Source organism: Leopardus geoffroyi, chromosome X (genome assembly GCF_018350155.1).
Source record: "Leopardus geoffroyi isolate Oge1 chromosome X, O.geoffroyi_Oge1_pat1.0, whole genome shotgun sequence".
Taxonomy (NCBI): domain Eukaryota; kingdom Metazoa; phylum Chordata; class Mammalia; order Carnivora; family Felidae; genus Leopardus; species Leopardus geoffroyi.
The window spans coordinates 15620232-15637752 of record NC_059343.1 but is presented as its reverse complement, the minus strand read 5'-3'; the positions used below and the strand labels follow the sequence as shown (position 1 = coordinate 15637752).

Sequence of the window (17521 nt, the reverse complement as noted above, 5' to 3'; positions counted from 1 at the left end):
GGAAAGTAGCAGCATCTCTTCTAAGTTAATGTCATGGGTAATTCTGAAATCCCGCTAGCCGTCAAGCCACTTGTTGGGGTGTTTTACTGGTCTGTCCTAAAAATAGCCTGTTCTAGTTCACGAGTTCTGGTGCCTTGTGCTTTGATGGGGTTATGTTTCCAAGGGAAGCTAATTGTTCTGGGGAATATGGTCTTGTAAGTGGGTTCGAGGAATTGGATTTTCTTCTCCGTGTGTCAGTGATGGAATCATGTAAGTGTTTAGAGGGACTGGATTCCGAGAGTGGTATAAAATTACCAGCTAGCTTTCCATTTATAAGACCAGGGAGTTGAATGAGGTTCAAAAGCTACCTGTGGCTTTTTGAAATTCCTGCTTAAAAGGAATTGATCCCTGGAAAGAAATACTGATTTTGAATAAGGAAAGGTTTATGGTCCCCTAAGGTATAATAAAAGGGTCACAGAGGTCTTGCTTGATGGAATTAAGAAACAGTGCTTAGATTATTATGGCTCTGAATAAAGCTATAAAAGAAGCATGACCGTCCTCTGTCCTGGAGCACTAAGCTGTAGTGTGGACAGATTTGGCCTTGGTCTTAGTGAATGTCTCGGCTCTGCTCCAACAAGAGGGTTTTCTATGTCGATGGCTAGACGCCCACAGTGGAGGCACATTCCCTGTCTAAAGAGAACTTTTATTTGTCAGAAATGGCATCGCGCTTGTAACACCAGAGGAGATACACGCACCTAAAGATGGGAAAATATTACACCAAGGATTCCACCAGAATCTCACAAAGAAAGAATGTGTTGAACTTTCATTTTTTGTTTCTGATAGAAATATACACGTGTCATCATGTATATGTGAGTATGGATGTATATATGACTGGCACGTTTTTTTATTACGCTAATTGAAAATGACTTCTTTCCTCCTCTTTGGAAGTCACCAATTAGCTTGGCAATATGTAGCAAGAGGGTCTCTGATATAACAAGGAGTTATTTCAAAACATAAAACCCCTGACAATTTATCTCGTAATTAGCATCCCCAAGGAGAAAAAAAATTCACAAAGAAAACGCATGTATAATTCATCATTGCGTATCACATTTTCCCAAGTAATTGGCTTGAGGAGGCATGAATTTTGCATTGCAAAACAATGCAGGGGTGTTTGGGGGATAATAAAGAAGGGGTCTCATTTTGGGTAGGAAATTCCCCTGCATATCATTACTCTTTGCAACACAGAGTGGTTCTGTAAAGAAGTCTCAGCTGGTTGGTGCAGAGCCCTGCTTGGATGCCTGAGGTTGTGGTGGGGCTTTTCCATGCAAATGCCCGGAGGCTGTCGGAGCCTGGAAGGAGGGTGAGAGGTTTAGGCAACTTCTGGCACCTAAGCCTCCCCTCCCGTGTTCTTCTCAAGGGTTTTCACTATAGGTATAAACCAGCTAGAACAGGAGGAAGGGCTGTTATGACCCAACCGACTGAGCCACCCAGGTGCCCCCACAGTTTGGCTATTGTGAATAATTTTGCTACGAACATTCACAAGCCTTTGTGTAGACATAAGTTTTCATTCATCTTGGGTATATGCCTAGGAGTGGATCTTGGGAAAGGAACTCTGCTCTGGTCTATGGTTGTGAACATCTTTGGTTCAAATTCTGGCTCAACCGTTTGCTAGCTGTGTGACTTGAGGCATGTTACTTAATGTCTCTGTGCCATAGTTTCTTCAGAAGTAAAATGGAGTTGTTCATAGTACCTAGATCGGAGGGTTTTTACGAGGATTAAATGAGTTAATATTGGTGAAGTGCTTTGACCCGGTACCTGACTCACAGCAAGTGCAGGTGAAGTATTTGTTAAATAAATAAATAAAATAAATACTAATTTGCACTTAGAAGATCCCAGGTTATCAGAACTGGCAGGAGTCTTTCAGGGAATCAAGTTTCTGTGGGTAACAAACATGTTGAACCTGTCAGACTCACAGGGTGTGATCATAAAAGTCACCCCCTCTATGTCTCCCACTGCCCTCTATGCCCTGCCCACGGTGGCAGTCCTTTCCTGAGACTTTGCCAGCCACCCTCAGGCAACTGAGAGAAAGTCTTAATGGAGCTTCGAGAAGCAAACAGTCTGAATTAAAGGTAATTAAAAGGGGCCACACTGGGGCTCCTGGGTGACTCAGTCGGTTGAGCATCTGGCTTCGGCTCAGGTCATGGTCTCGCTGTCCGTGAGTTCGAGCCCCGTGTCGGGCTCAGTGCTGACAGCTCAGGGCCTAGAGTCTGCTTTGGATTCTGTGTCTCCCTCTCTCTCTCTGTCCCTCTCCTGCTCGTGCTCACACACTCACTTGCGCTCTCTCTCTCTCTCTCAAAAATAAGTAAACGTTAAAAAAAATTTTTTAAGGGGCCACACTAATGTACTCATCAACACTCTGGTCCTAATTCCAGGGATAGCGACCTAACCCTGTCCCTGCAGATCTGGTGGCAGGTGGCATGCAATCTCAAATCTCGTCCTTTCTCACCTGCCCCCCCCCACCTCCTTTTCTGCTCCCCAGCTGCAGGAAGGGGAGGAGAGGGGCACAGAAAGTGGTCACTTGACTGGTGCTGTTCTAAGCTGGATTTGTGTGCTCTGGGACTGGCTAATGGTTATTGTCAACGCTTTCCTGCCAGATCCTTTGTAAGTCCCACGTCATGAGCAGAGACCTGTCCTTTAGTTGACTGCTTCCTGCCCCCCGCCCCTCTTTTACCCCTCACATTGTACACACTCCTCCGTGTTTTTCTCCTGAGGGATCCAGGCCATAGGAAATGGCCTTTGAGCAGGATTCCTCTAACAGAGACCCTAAAGCGGTATTTCTTTCTTTTTTTTTTTAATTTTTTAAATGTTATTTATTTTTGAGAGAGAGAGAGGGAGGGAGGGAGGGAGATATAGTGTGAGTGGGGGAGGGGCAGAGAGAGGGGGAGACACAGAATCTGAAGCAGGCTTCAGGCTCTGAGCTGTCAGCACAGAGCCCGATGCGGGGCTTGAACCCACAAACTGTGAGATCATGACCTGAGCCGGTCGGACGCCCAACGGACTGAGCCACCCAGGTGCCCCTAAAGCAGTATTTCTACACTGGGTCCCACATCTGGCGTCCAGGGTTCATGCATCTTTCACCCACTGTCAAGAGGGCATGGCCGTATCCTCAGACGCTATGGGCCGCTCCCCTGGGAACCAGTCCTGTGTGCGGCTTACCAGCGGGGGACATGTACATGTGGAGCTCTGCATGGGCCCAACGAGGAGTCCTCATCTTTGGGTTAAAACAAAGTGGTGTCCCCTCCTACCAGGCCCATCCTTGGCCAGGGCAACCAGGGTGGTACAGGAGGCATCTTGTTTCTCTTTCCGGTACTTCATTAATATGAAACTTGCAAACTTTGGGCTCTAACAGTGTTTTCCAGGGCCTGTAGAAAACGCTTATGCGTGTGCCCTCCTTTGGAGTGTGACAGTTCTGAGTGCGTGTTGAATTGCCCAAGTCGCCATTTTGGGCACAGCCTTTCCTCGGCTCCTGTAATGAGAGGGCAGACCTCCCGGCACAGCAGTGTCTAAAGAAGTCACTCACAACATCCCCCACCTCTAGTCTCTCCTCTCTCGATCTTTTTAATCCCTTGATCTGGGTGGCAGGACCCTGGGCTAGAGGCCTGCGAGGTGTGTGACCACTTCTGTCGGACCCCCTTCGAAACATGCGCCTGTCGTCTGTGTCTCACCCCTTGCCTTGGTGTCTGGCTTTTATCTTGGCGCCTCGATCAAAACTTCTCAATTATTGTCCTATGCCATGCGTTTTTGTCGCTGGTGATTTGAAAATCCTGCTTGGGCGGTTCTCCGGGAGCCCCCACAATTTCATGTCCCCGGTGGTCTGGGTCCATGCCTGTGGGTCTCCTGTCCCCTTGTTCTGAACTCTGTACCCCCGATCACATGACCTGTGTGTGGGCACATCTTGGGGGACGTGCAGTTTTGAAAGGCTAGGATACCCTTAAGAGAGCCAGATTGAAGGCAAGCAAGTTTCCCAGGATTTCCGCATTATTCAGATGCCCCCCCTACCCCCGCCGCTGGCATCTTTACTTGATTTCTCGACAGAAGCCGATTTGGTGCAGCCGATACACACCCACAACGTGCACACCGCTTGGGATCAGTCCCTTGACTATTGGAAACAGTTGTGTGGATCCGTCTCCATTGGATGTTGACTGTGAGTGGGTGGTTTTTCTGTAAATCTGGTAGTCAATAAAATGGAGCACCCGGTTCTCTCTTACCGCCCTACGCCTTCCAGCTATGTGGGAACACGTCACATTATGGCTTTGGAAATCCTCACGTCAGCTCGACTTTTGTTCAGGCAGCATTTGCTTCACTTGTGCTTGTCCTGGATTCATTGCATACATCAGCAGTGTCATGGTGAACAGTTCCAAATGTGGAGACGGAAGACCTGAGTTCTAGCTTGAGCATATCTGCTGCCTTCTCTGAGGCTCATTTTCCTCACGTATGAAATGGGAATAACTGTTAGATAGCGCCGACCTTACTGGGTTGTGAGAGTCACAGAGACAGTGCTACGTGGAGATGCTCTGTAAGTCGTTGAATACTGATGGGAAGTCAGGCATTGTGGCCATTAGCCTCCAAGATGGCCCCCAGCGGACCCCGCCGCCTGGCCTTCACAGCCTCGTGTAATCCCCTCCCCTTGAATGTGGGCTGGACTTAGTGACTCACTTCTCTCTCTTTTTTTTTTTTAAGTTTTTAATTTTGAGAGAGTGCACAAGCAGAGGAGGGACAGAGAAAGAGAGAGGGGGCGAGAGAAAATCCCGAGCAGGCTTCTTCAGCGCGGAGCCCAATCTGGGGCTCAATCCCATGAACCATGAGATTATGAACTGAGCCGAAATCGAGAGTTGGACACTTAACCAGCCGAGCCACCTGGGCACCCTGATTAGTGACTCCCTTCTGATGAGCATATGAAGGCAGAGTGGCAGCGTGTGACCTGGAGGCTAGGTCGAAGAGGACAGCGTGGCATCCCTCTTGCTTGCTGTCTGTGGATCCCCGGCTCCGGGGGAAGCCGTGTTTTGAGCAGCCCTTTGGAGGATCCCACTCGGTGAGAAACTGAAGCCTCGTCCCACAGCCTGCCTGAACTTAGAAGTGGGTTTCAGCTCCAGTCTGCGTTTCCCTTGACTGTAGCCCAGCGGATACCTTGGCTACAGCCTAATTAGAGACTCTGGGCCAGATCCACCCAACCCAGGTGTTCGTGGATTCTGACCCTTAGAAACCGCATGACATCCTAATTCCTGTTTTAAGGTGCTAACATCTGGGCTAATTTATTACATAGCAATAAATAACTAATACGGATGTCCTTGCTAAGTCCCTACATTTATAAAGGGTGATGTTTACTATGTTGTCCTATAAAGAAAATCTCTAAATTTGGCATCAAGCGGGCTTAGCCTCCAATTATGAAACAGTTGTACTCTGGTGCACAGTTGTTTAACGAGGGTCAGTAAACCATTGCGGTTTGGTATAGTGCTATTTTCTACGTTGCAGAACTTTGTAAAAGTTCTTTTAAGAATTAACTTTTACTCGTTGTGTTAGTTGGGATCCAGGCAGGAAAACCAAAATCGCCCCAGTTATTTTTACAGAGAGAATTTAGTAGAAAAAAACGGTTTACTGGGACTGAGTTATCAGAAAGCAGCTTCTGTTTCTAGGGCTTGCGGGGAGCACAAGGAAGGGTGTTACTGGAGTGGAGCAGGCAACTAGTGGTGGGGCAAGAGGAAGCTGGATCTGAAACTATGAGGGGACAAAAGAGCTAGAAACTGGAGCCAAGCACTGCTACTGGAACCAGCTGAGGGTCCAAAGTGCAGCTCCCTCAGAGGGACAGCAGCAGACATGGGGGAGCAAGTAACCAACCTCTCCTTCCTCCCTCCTCTAGGTATGCCTGAGCAAGCCCGTTTGAGCTCCTCCTCCCATGGTAGCTCGCGCTCTCGCGCGCGCCCCCTAGTGGCAGAGCCTAACAGGAAGCTGCAGGCAAAGCACAAATGGGGTTTGCAGAGTCCCAGAACCAGCATCATAGAGCAGAGCTGAGAGAGAACGGCTGAGTTAACAAAAAGCACAAGTCTTTCCTTGATTAACAGATTGTGGATTAGTTAGTAGGCACATCCTCTGTCAAAGCCTCTCCATTCATTATTCACAGCAGCACAAGCCTGGGAGGGGAGATTGTGTCACTGGAAGTTCCCTCCCTGGGGCTCTAGGATTTCCCAATGGTGCAGCAAGTGCTATGAGCCTGGATCTTGCCCAACCCTGCAGCAGCTGAACACTTCCCTAGCAGGCTTTCAGCTTTGGAAAACCAAAACCATCGTTCGTGCCCTACTGATCTGTTGAGCTCGCAGACCCAACCCAAGTTATGTTTCACTTTAAATTAGTTTGAATTTTTTTAAACATTTATTTATTTTTGAGAGAGGGAGAGAGACTGTGTGAACAGGGGAGGGGCAGAGAGAGAGGGAGACAGAGAATCTGAAGCAGGTTCCAGGCTCTGAGCTGTCAGCACAGAGCCCGACACAGGGCTTGAATTCATGAGCCATGAGATCGTGACCTGAGCCGAAGTCAGACGCTTAACCGACTGAGTCAGACGCTTAACCGACTGAGCCACCCGGACGCCCGTAATTACTTTGAATCTTTAAAAATTAAAAGAAAGTAAAATTCATGTCATCCGTCTCACCAGCCATATTTTAAGGGCCCAATGGTTATATGGGGCTAGTGGCTACCATATCGAACTGCACAGATTTTCATTATTGCAAGACTCTGTGGGTCGGTGCCTTTCAGATGCTCATTGGGAGGAAAAATACTAAAAGACATTGGATCTTCAAGAGGAAGATGTAGTACATAGCTTCTCCAAATTTTTTTTAAACCAATGAGCCCTTTGTTTTCATTGATTAAGACTCTGGAGACTTGCTTTGGCTGCGTGATCTTGAGATAGGCACTTGAATTTCTCTGGGCATCCGTGTTCTCTGTTCACACCTTGGCCAGTGTCATATGCAAGTTTGCTCTTTATTAGAAACCACTTTGCCAGCATATAGTGTCTGGTGCTGTTGCTTTCCTCGGCCTTAGTTTCAAGAAGAACCTATGATTTTAGTCCCGGAGCCCTGATTGGCCTCCCTGCCCCCATCTCTGCAGTGCTTTCTCCTCCCAGCACCGTATCTGATCACCACCTTCCCTGTTGGAACCTCTGGCGGCCCGTGACCCACAGGAGAAAGTCTGAAGCCAGAGCTTCATTATGTACTGCTTGCCATTCGGGCTGTGCCCTCGCCACTGCCTCCTTAATTTTTAACTCCTAATACCCTACTCTGGGTCAGCTTCCGCTGGTGGTTCCCCGAACTCACTCTGTACTGCACACCTTCGCACCTTTGCTCAAGCTCTTCCCCCAGCCTGGGAGTCCTCCCATCCCACTGTCCACCTCCTCAACCTGCCTGGTGGGAGGCCGGCTCGCTGGCAGCCCCGCGTGCTGCCTTCTGTGGCTCTGCCTCCGTGTTCGTGGCGGGGTCGTCCATCACCCTGCCTGCTCCTGGCCGACGACTGCACGCCGGCGGCGTGCTGGACCAGCGTGATGTTTCTCCAAGGGGCAGCTTTTGGTCAGGGACTCCCCAGTGGCCTGGCCGAAGCCGTCCCTGGGCTGTTCTTCTGTCTGAGACTCTGCCCACCTCTTCGTTCCCTGCCCTCTCTCCCAGGTGTCACATTGGCACTGAGCTTGACAGTTCCCCCTGCCCATCCTGCTCCCTCCCCCTTTATCCCACGTGTATTTCTCCCCAGTAAATCTCTCTGGTGTCCAGTGCTGTCTTAGCATTTACTCCTCGGAGAACCAGACTGATCCAGGTAAAACTTTCCCTGACTTGAAGCAGGCAGAATCAAGCACTTTTTCATCCGCTTTGTCGGAGCCCTCTGCTTTAGCACTTACTCCATTTTGCCATTAGCCCGCCCCCGCCGTCGTCCTATCATCTGTCACTTCCACTAGGCAGCTCCTGAAGTCGGTGGGGTACTGTGTGTCCTGCGTTCTGTGCACTGACTGGATGGGGTTGGGGCCCATTTGTCCTTCGCGGAGCTGAACAGTCTTCTCTCCGTGTGACCAGTATCAGAGGAAGGGGCGTTGCCTGCCTCTGGTCAGAGAAAGGACGCAACGGCATCATTTATGCACGAGAGCAGGCTCCGTCTGTCATTAATGAGAGGGTTGAAGTCCACACGCTTGTTTACCAATGGTCCGCTGAGATTTTTGTGCAGCTTGGTGCCCACAATCTTTATTTTTTTCCCCATAGGCACTCTGCAGTACATGGCACCTGAGATCATCGATCAAGGACCTCGCGGGTACGGCGCCCCGGCGGATATCTGGTCCCTGGGCTGCACCATCATTGAGATGGCCACCAGCAGGCCTCCGTTCGATGAGCTCGGTGAGCCGCAGGCAGCAATGTTCAAAGTAAGACATGTTTGGTGATTGAAGTTGCTGGTGTCAGGGAAATAATAAGTAAAAAGAAAATCTCCTGCCACTCCAGAAATCTCTCCACAAAGGTAGAAGAGAAAGCAAACAGTTTTATTGTTGAATAGGCATTAAATCAGAATGCGATGCAAGCCACAGGCAGTCCACTAAGTGGTTGCAAGGACAGAAAGAACTTGTCCTTTTCTCCAGGCGAGCACTACCACCCTCTGACCCGTGGTCTCAAAGGAAACGATCACTAGTCCTCCCGTGCGTGGACAGGATAGTGCCACTGGTCACAGTAGTGCATCCAAGGGTCACTCGATAATTGGGACGACCATTTGCATCAGCTAATTGATTTTACCTAAAGGAAAAATAAACTTCTCCAATATTTAAGATAGGAGGTAGTTTTGGAGGAAGACACTACTGAAGTCAGGGCTCCCCCGCAACCGGAAACTGGGAGATAGAGATGGATCCTTCTTGATGTTGACATTTCCAGGAGTTGGCCCTCAGGTCCTTGAGAAAGGCATTCTTGGCAAGAGGCTTATTCGGCTTTTAAAAAGATTCACATAGCGTCTCAAAGACACCAAGAACTTGCAGTTACAAGTTTTCTAAAGTACATGCTCTAAGAAAAGAGGGGGAGGGGAGGTCTCTTCCCTTATTTTCAAAAGGGAGGATGAAGGCTCTTTGTTTTCTGGTGGGTTTTTTTTTTTTTTTTTTTTTTTTTTTGTATTCTACCAGTCTTATTATTAGTTTTAAAAATCATAGCTGTTGGGGCACCTGGGTGGCTCAGCCATCAAGCGTCTAACTTCAGCTCACGTCATGATCTCACCGTCCGTGAGTTCGAGCCCCGCGTCGGGCTCTGTGCCGGCAGCTCAGAGCCTGGAGCCTGCTTCGGATTCTGTGTCTCCCTCTCTGTCTGTCCCTCCCACACTCGCTCCCTCTTTCAAAAATAAGTAAACACGAAAAAATTAAAAAAAAAAAATCATAGTTGTTAACATATTATCCATGTGATTTTTATCTCCTGCTTCTTCCCATACTGTGAGGAACTCATCATAAACATCATGTTGCATGTTGTTTATTTCTAACTTTTGCTTGTACAACTAACATTATTTTTTTAATTTTAATTTATTTTATTAATTTACATCTAAGCATATAGTGCAACAGTGATTTCAGGGGTAGATTCCTTAATGCCCCTTACCCATTGAGCCCATCCCCCCTCCCAGAACCCCTCCAGCAACCCTCTGTTTGTTCTCCATATTTATGAGTCTTTCATGCTTTGTTCCCCTCCCTGGTTTTGTCTTATTTTTGTGAAGCCTCTTATTTTGAATCTGTATTTGCCCTTACACTAGGTGAGGCTCAAATACCACATGGGCCTGTATCTTTGGAGGGCAGGTTTCTGACTGGTTTTGAAGAGGTGGGGCTTCGGATAGCAGACAGTGTTTTTACTTTGTCATTCTAAAAGCCCTCCCCGAGCTCACAGGAAGGCCACCCCAAGTATTGAGGCCCACATAAGACCGACCGGCCACCATGGGGGGCATTTTACCACCAGGCCTGCTCCCTTGGGAAGGGACATGCTTCCCATCCCACAGGAAGCTGATGCCAGGATAGCCCCTTGTGTCTAAGGCCAGGTGTGTGGCTTCTGGCTCTGAGTACACTTGGAGAAGTTGAAGAGAGGCTGTGGTCTTAAGAGTCCCTTAGCAGCAGTGGCCTCCCTGGAGCATCTTTGGTTGCCTGAAGGCTAAGGAGGAGGAGAGTGGGTTCACTGCTTATGGACAGTGAGGTCACAGTGCGTCGAAGCAACCCGATAGAACATGCTCCAGAGGCCTTGCTTCCTTGCTTCTCTGCCAGGCATGGCGGCCCCTCGGCCCGTCTGCCCTGCAGCCTTGCCGCCCGCGTCTTCGCCGGACACTCCAGCTCAGCCTCTGGCAGAACGAAAAGGAACGAGTGCAGGTTTCTCGGCGAGCGGAGTGCAGGCCGCTCAGCAGACGGACTGCTCTGTGCTGTGGGTGCCGTGGCTGCTCCCCTCAGCCCGGCCCCTGCAGAAGGTTCTCAGAGCAGCGGTCAGGCGGCTCCAACGTCAGGACCTCAAGTCGCCGAGTGTCTTCTGGCCCCCACAATCCCGACAAGATCCTGAACGCGAGGGCCGGGGGACAGCGGTAACCTTCCCCGCCCTGCGGCGTCTATCCGTGGTGGAGCCGTGCGGCTGTCGAAGATCCTACCTGCAGCTTCAGTCGCAGGCCTCGGGACAGATACTCGCTGGTGCAGAGACAGACATCGGGGCCAGAGAGGTGATGATATGGAGAGACACGGAGGGTGGCACGCGGAGGCCAAGGTGAGGGTGATGTGTCTGCAAGCCAACCGTTGCCGCAACCGCCCGAAGCTGGAAGAGGCAAGGACAGATTCTCTCTAGGTTTCAGAGGGAGCGTGGTCCCGTCAGCACCTTGACTGCAGACGCCCAGCCTCCCAGACTGAGAGAGAATAAATCTGCATTGTTTTCAGGCACCCGGTTTGTGGTGCTCTGTGAAGGCAGCCCAAGAGAACTCCTACAGGGGCCTTCTGAGTAACAGCAAAGCACCTTTAGAAGTAACGTAGCGACAGGGCACCAAGGTGCAGCCCACATTCGCTCTCTGCTTTCCGACAGTCTTGTGGGGGACGCCACCCCTCTCTCCTTTGGGTTCTTGCCCTAAATTTCGGTCCCTGGCCCCTTAGTGCCCTTCCCCCCCTGCCCCTCAGGTGAGGGGTGCCACTGTAGGTGTCCTGCATGTCACATTTTGGGGGGATATTCCATCCAGTGTTTAGTGTTCTCAAAATCTAAAACTCGATTTAAAAACTTTTATTTGATCGTGGTAAGAACAGTTCACAGGAGCTCTACACCCTTAACATACCTTAAAGTGCTTGCTGTGGTACTGTTGACCCTAGGTACAGTTGTTGTACAGCAGAATTCTAGAATGCGTTCATGTTGGTTTTGTTTGTTTTTTTGTTTTTGTGGGGTTTTTTTAAGTTTTTAGACTTTATTTTTACAAACATTTTTTTAATACTTATTTTTGAGAGCAAGAGATCACACGAGCAGGGGCAAAGAGAGGGAGACACAGAATCTGAAGCAGGCTCTGGGCTCCGAGCTGCCAGCACAGAGCCCTACGCGGGGCTCAAACCCACGAACCGTGAGATCATGACCTGAGCTGAAGTCGGGTGCTTAACCAGCTGAGCCACCCAGGCACCCCTTAAACTTTATTTTTAAAGTTTTTTTTGTTTGTTTGTTTGTTTTTTTACTTGAGAGAGAGAGTGCAATCGGGTGAGGGGGCGGGGGTGGGGAGAGAGAGAATGAGAATGCTAAGCTCATCATGGAGCCCGATAGCAGGGGGCCCATCCCAAGACCCTGGGATCATGACCTGAGCCCAAATCAAGAGTTGGATGCTCAACTGACTGAGCCACCCAGGTGCCCCAAGATTTTTTGATTTTTAAGTAATCTCTGCACCAAACGTGGGGCCTGAACTTACAAACCCGACATCAGAAGTTGCATGCTCTTCCGACTGAGCCAGCCAGGTGCCCCAAGAATGTATTCATCTTTCTTACCTGAAACCTCATGCCCTTTGATTAGTAACTCCATGCACCCCCACCCCCAAACTGCTGAGCTTCCCTGCGTGTGGCCTCAGGGCTCCACTGAGGACTAGAACAGAAGCCCCAGGACCTCTTAAGCCCTACGCTCTGAAACTCCTCTCATTTCACTTTTCCAACAACCTACTGGGCAAAGCAAAGTCCCAAGAGGCCAGCCGGGCGAGTGGTCGAGGATGTTCTAACCCACCAGCTCCTCAAAGGATGGCAGGGGTAGGAGCTTTATACTGAAGGCACGTGCTCCCGGATGTGCCTGAGGCCTCACAGTCACGTAAGTCACATAGGTCCCCTCTCCCTTAAATGCAGGTGGGGATGTTTAAGATCCACCCTGAGATTCCAGGAGCCCTTTCAGCTGACGCCAGAGCATTCATTTTATCCTGTTTTGAGCCTGACCCCCACAAACGTGCCACTGCTGCCGAGCTGCTCAAAGAGGGTTTCTTAAGGCAGGTGAACAAGGGCAAGAAGAACCGAATTGCTTTCAAGCCAGCAGGTGAGGTCTGCCTGGACAGCGGGGGTGCCGCCCGGGGCGCGGTGGATGCCTGGGCCCCTCTGTCACCGAGAGTGCCTGCTCTCCAGAGCCGCACGCACGGAGCCTGTCCCTGTGAAGAGTGGCAGGGATTGGTGCAGGGGGCGTAAGAGTGGTCACACCCAGCCAGTGAATGTCCCTTGATTTCCTGACGGACAGAGGGAGCCCCACAGGTGACAGCGGCACACACCCCCCCCCCTTGTTAAAGTCTTTCATTTGAGATTGTGCCGAGAAGGGAGGCCAGGGGTGCCCTGTCTGGGTTTTGGGTCTTCGGTTGGTGCAGAGCCTGGCCTTTCCCCCTCTGCTGCTCCTGACCTTGATTAAGGGGTGCAGTAGCTGTCCTACAGGTCACTGAAGCGAAGTGGCCCCTTCTAGGGCAACGAGCCCTACCTGGCAATGACATAAATGTGGCCTCTGGAAAGAAAGCTGTTGGTTTTCTCTTTCCTGGTATGAATGGAGTAGAAGCCAGGACAGATGCTCAGCATCTTGCTCGGGGGTGACGAGTTGTGTTTCTGTCAGTGTTTCCTGCAGGCTGGTTAGAGACGCGGTCTTGGGCCTCAGACCTGCTAAAATGGAACCTACATTTCAGGGACCCCGGGTGATTGACTATACCGCCCCGTTAGAGCAGCACAGACCTAACAGTCCCTGCATGGGTCACCTGGCCTGAGGGGCTGAGGCTCACCCTCCCCCCTCCCTGTCTGCCCCCACACAGAGGGTACCCGGGGCGCCACCCTGGCCCTGCCCACGTCTGGGGAGCCCATGGGCAGCAGCAGCAGTGACCACGGCTCTGTCTCCCCGGACTCTGATGCACAGATGGACGCGTTCTTCGAGAAGGCCCGGGCACCCAAGCACCGGCTCAGCCCCCTGCATAGGTACGGCCCACCCACTTCCCTACACTGTGGGCCAGGAGCCAAATCCCTCCCAGGTGAAAACCAGATGGCCGCCAGGGGCTTTAGCTTTCTGCACGGTTAGTAGGGCGGCCAACAGTGCAGGTGAAGGCGGCGGGCAGCGTGTTCACTGCGGTCACTTCCCCATCTTCCTGTTCCTTTCCCTCCTCTCTCATCCCCTCCGCCCCTCCTCCCACCGTCCCCATTTTCTTTCCCTTTCTTCCCTTCTCTCTCCCTCTCTCAAAACTGGTGCTGTGGGGGTTAGAAAAAACACTGCATCTCTCTTCCACCTGCCTGCCTCCTGCAGTTTCACCTTAAGGGTGGGGACTGCGGACTCGCCTCTTAGCCCCTCCCCTGTGGCGTCCCAGCCTGGAGACTTTGTTCCGGGACACGCAGGGATTGTCGCATGTGTTTGTCCGCAGCGTTCCAGATGAGAGCGCAGCCTCCTCCCCGGAGGACAGGGACCCGGGCCTCTTCCTGCTGCGCAAAGACAGTGAGTGCCGCGCCATGCTGTACAAAATCCTCTGGGAGGAGCAGAACCAGGTGGCTTCCAACCTGCAGGAGTGCGTGGTCCAGGTAGGGCCGGGTCGGGGGAGCTGCTCATGCTGCCCCCTCTGCCTGGCACCAGGTCCCGGAACAGGGACGAGTTTCCTGCTGCCCTGGACGGTTTGCAAAGTTACGGTAATCACCATAAGTATTTCCCAATGCCCTTCCCTCTTCCAACAAGACAAAAGAAAATACAAAGCAAAAAAAAAAAAAACTCCACCAAAGCCTGAATTTGCGGAACACTGCGGTGAACCGCGGCATGGAGTGGTGCTGCCCCCTGGCGTAAAACAAGCCAAATGCAGCACGAAGCTTAGGGACTCACAGCTTTTGCCCTTCATTCACGTTAAACCTTCGTTTTGAACCCCCAGCTGCAGGACACATTGAGTTGCCCTCAGAAGCTGGGAAAAGGCCACTTTAGGGGGAAAGGTTATGGATAAAAATGTTTGCATTTTAAACTTTTTTTTAATGTTTTATTTATTTTTGAGACAGAGACTGAGCATGAATCGGGGAGGGTCAGAGAGAAAGGGAGACACAGAATCTGAAGCAGGCCCCAGGCTCTGAGCTGTCAGCACAGAGCCTGACGCGGGGCTCGAACTCATGGACCGCGAGATCGTGACCTGAGCCGAAGTCGGACGCTTAACCGACTGAGCCACCCAGGCGCCCCAAAATGTTTGCATTTTAACTTACTTTGGAAGCGGGAAGGTCAAGGCCACTTGCCCTGCTATGAACTGTACCTTCTACCAGGGGCCGGCAGAGGGGGATCAGTTAGAAGGGGTTCAACAGGATGTCAAAACCATTCCTAGAGGGGGGGTGGGCAGTGAGGAGAGGGGGCTGCCTAATGAAAGATCTGGGGGGAATTCCAGACAGACCCTTTCTCACCTGGGGAGCTCACAGAATACATCTTGAGTTTCCCCCTCTCTGACTTACTCAGTGAAAATTATTTGCGGGGGGCGGGGGGGTTGGTGATCAGAGTTCAGAAGACTTGGATCTCTCAGCCGGCCACATCAAGCAAATAATTGGGATCCTGAGGGACTTCATCCGCTCCCCGGAGCACAGAGTGATGGCATCCACGATATCAAAGCTAAAGATGGACCTGGACTTTGACAGCTCGTCCATCAATCAGATTCATCTGGTACTGTTTGGATTTCAGGATGCTGTAAGTGTTCCGTCTGGCTGTAGAGAACGTGCTAGAAGGCAGGAAGCCCACTGAAGTGGCTCATAGCCGGGACCCTGGAGTTCAGTTACCATCTTCTCCCCTAGTCCCCATCTCTTCTGTGTACACCTGAATCCCTAGTTTCAGCAGTTCATTCTAAACACAGAATATGCGAGTACAGGTGAACGAGGGGATTGTATCTGGCCACTAAGAGCAGGAGTGTAGGACTTGGGAACAAGTGGCATCTGCCAGCTGAGTAGGCATGGGGTTTAAGCTTATGTGTCTGTGCAGACAGATGTGAGTTGCTCCAGGCGTGAGACCGTGTCTGGTCCAGCTTTGTGTCCCACGCCCCCAGCGAAGAGCCTGACTTTTCATAGGTGCACCAGAAATACTCTCCGAGTAAACAACAACGAGCCCGGTGCGGGAGATCCGATCACTGCACCCACCCCGAAGACCCGGCATGACTTAGGGTCAGCTTGGAGGGAGACCCAGTCCGGAGGGAGCGTATGTCAGCTAGAGATGCAGGGCAGCACGGTTAACATTTTATCTCCGAGTAGAAGTAAACTAGAATTCGTAAGAACTCCTATTTCTTGAACGTACAGCAGACCAGAAATCTGGATTTTTGTGATTTATAGGTGAATAAAGTTTTGAGGAACCGTTTAATTAGGCCCCACTGGATGTTTGCGATGGACACCATCATCCGGCGAGCGGTGCAGGCTGCGGTCAGCATTCTCATCCCGGGTAAGCGTGCCGCCTTCACGGTCCAGGGCGGGCTCAGGCCACGGGCGAGGTCACACGTGTGCTCCGCGCTCAGCAGTGGTTTTCTCCTTCCCATCTGGGCAGTATACTTCCCTGCAATTCAGCGAATGCTAGCAACTTCTGGAGCCATACTTCTGTGTCCCCTACCCATAACCAAGGAGACTGCACAGAGCCAAAACTTGTCATCGGAGAGGGAGCCCTGGGCCTGAGGGCTAGGATCCCGCAGTGCCCCCCGCCTTCACTCAGGAATGCCTACTGGTGGCTTGATGGTGCCTACTACGGGCTCGGTCTCCTGTCAGAATCATCATGGGGTAGTTCTAGAAATCTTTGGCTTTTTTTAAGTTGCTTTCTTCAGTTAGAGACAGACAGCGTGAATGGGGGAGGGGCAGAGACAGGGAGAATCCCAAGCAGGCTCTGCTCGGTCAGCACAGACCCCGCCGCGGGGCTTGAACTCATGAAACCGAGATCATGACCTGAGCTGAAGTGGACAGTCACATGCTTAACGAGCCACCCAGGGGCCCCAGTTTTTGGCTTCTGTACTTCTCATTTGTCATTTGTGAAGCCACAGAGCCGCTTAATACCCATGTTCTCTCTCCTGCGGTGACTTCATCCTCGGGAGGGGGAGGCTCTGCGCCACTCGTGTTGACATTGCCGCTTCCTCTCTTGACTTTGCTCCCTCCCTCTCCTGTCCTCTCCTGCCTGGTTCTCGTTAAACCCCAGGACTTCATCACTCCCCACTCCAAGCGGGCACCTTTTCTGTAGTAGAACCACGCAGGCCAGGCCAGGTTGGAAGCCTGGTTGCACCTCTGTAAAGCCATCCTTGGCTAACTAACTTAACGTCATTCAGCCTCAGTTTGCTCATCTATAAAACTGGCCGTGAGCATCTTTTCACTGCTGAGAACGGAGTAACGTCTCCACCCCATTTATTTATAACGTCAGCAGTCCCCTGATGGAGCACTGCCTCGCTGGGCCAGCCTCCGAACACTCCCGTTCGCTGGCATAAGGACAGAAGCTCCACTGAGCCCTGGCCTTGTGTCACCACGGTCCTTTCTCCTTCCGTCATTTCACAGAGCTCCGAGCCCACTTCGAGCCCACGTCAGAGACCGAAGGGGAGGAGAAGGACCCAGATGAGGTGGAGGACGACTCTCCCCCCGCAGACCTGCCCGGGAGTGAAGGGCACGCGGCATACCGAGGGAGCAGCCCCCCGTCAGCGGGCGCCCCAGAGCCACAGCCCCAGCAGCTCCACCACCGGCACCTGAGCCTCCAGCTGGGCCAGCTCAGGCAAGAAACCAACAGGTGGGCAGGGGTGGGACAGTGACCTGGGCCAGGAAGGTTATCACTCTGCTTGCCTGAGGGTCTCACCCGGGTCTCGGAAAAGCATCTTCACCAACAAAGTGGGCAAGGGGGTGGTCTCAGCTTCAACTGGGGGAGAAAGCCTCCCTTTCTTTAACGTTAGGAATCAGAGAGCTGCGATGCCTTGCCACCAGGCACAGAGCAACCAGCCGTGCCGAAGGCACCAGCGTCTGGGGAGTTTTTTCTGTCTCTTCACCAAGGTGAGCCCCCTGGCATGGTGTGTGGGTTCGGCAGAGAGCAGTGGACAGCTGCAGCCT

The 17521-nt window shown here is 51.5% G+C and overlaps 1 protein-coding gene across 1 annotated transcript in view; it reads left to right on the top strand.

Moving 5' to 3' along the window:
* Positions 1–17521, top strand: part of MAP3K15 (mitogen-activated protein kinase kinase kinase 15) — a 124313-nt gene that overhangs the window by 102486 nt on the left and 4306 nt on the right. Inside the window, exons 19-25 of the mRNA XM_045472971.1 lie at positions 8271–8428; positions 12347–12530; positions 13279–13438; positions 13876–14029; positions 14970–15155; positions 15788–15893; positions 16982–17207. Of these exons, the coding sequence (XP_045328927.1) occupies positions 8271–8428; positions 12347–12530; positions 13279–13438; positions 13876–14029; positions 14970–15155; positions 15788–15893; positions 16982–17207 (1174 nt within the window). The remainder of the gene's footprint in view (positions 1–8270; positions 8429–12346; positions 12531–13278; positions 13439–13875; positions 14030–14969; positions 15156–15787; positions 15894–16981; positions 17208–17521) is intronic.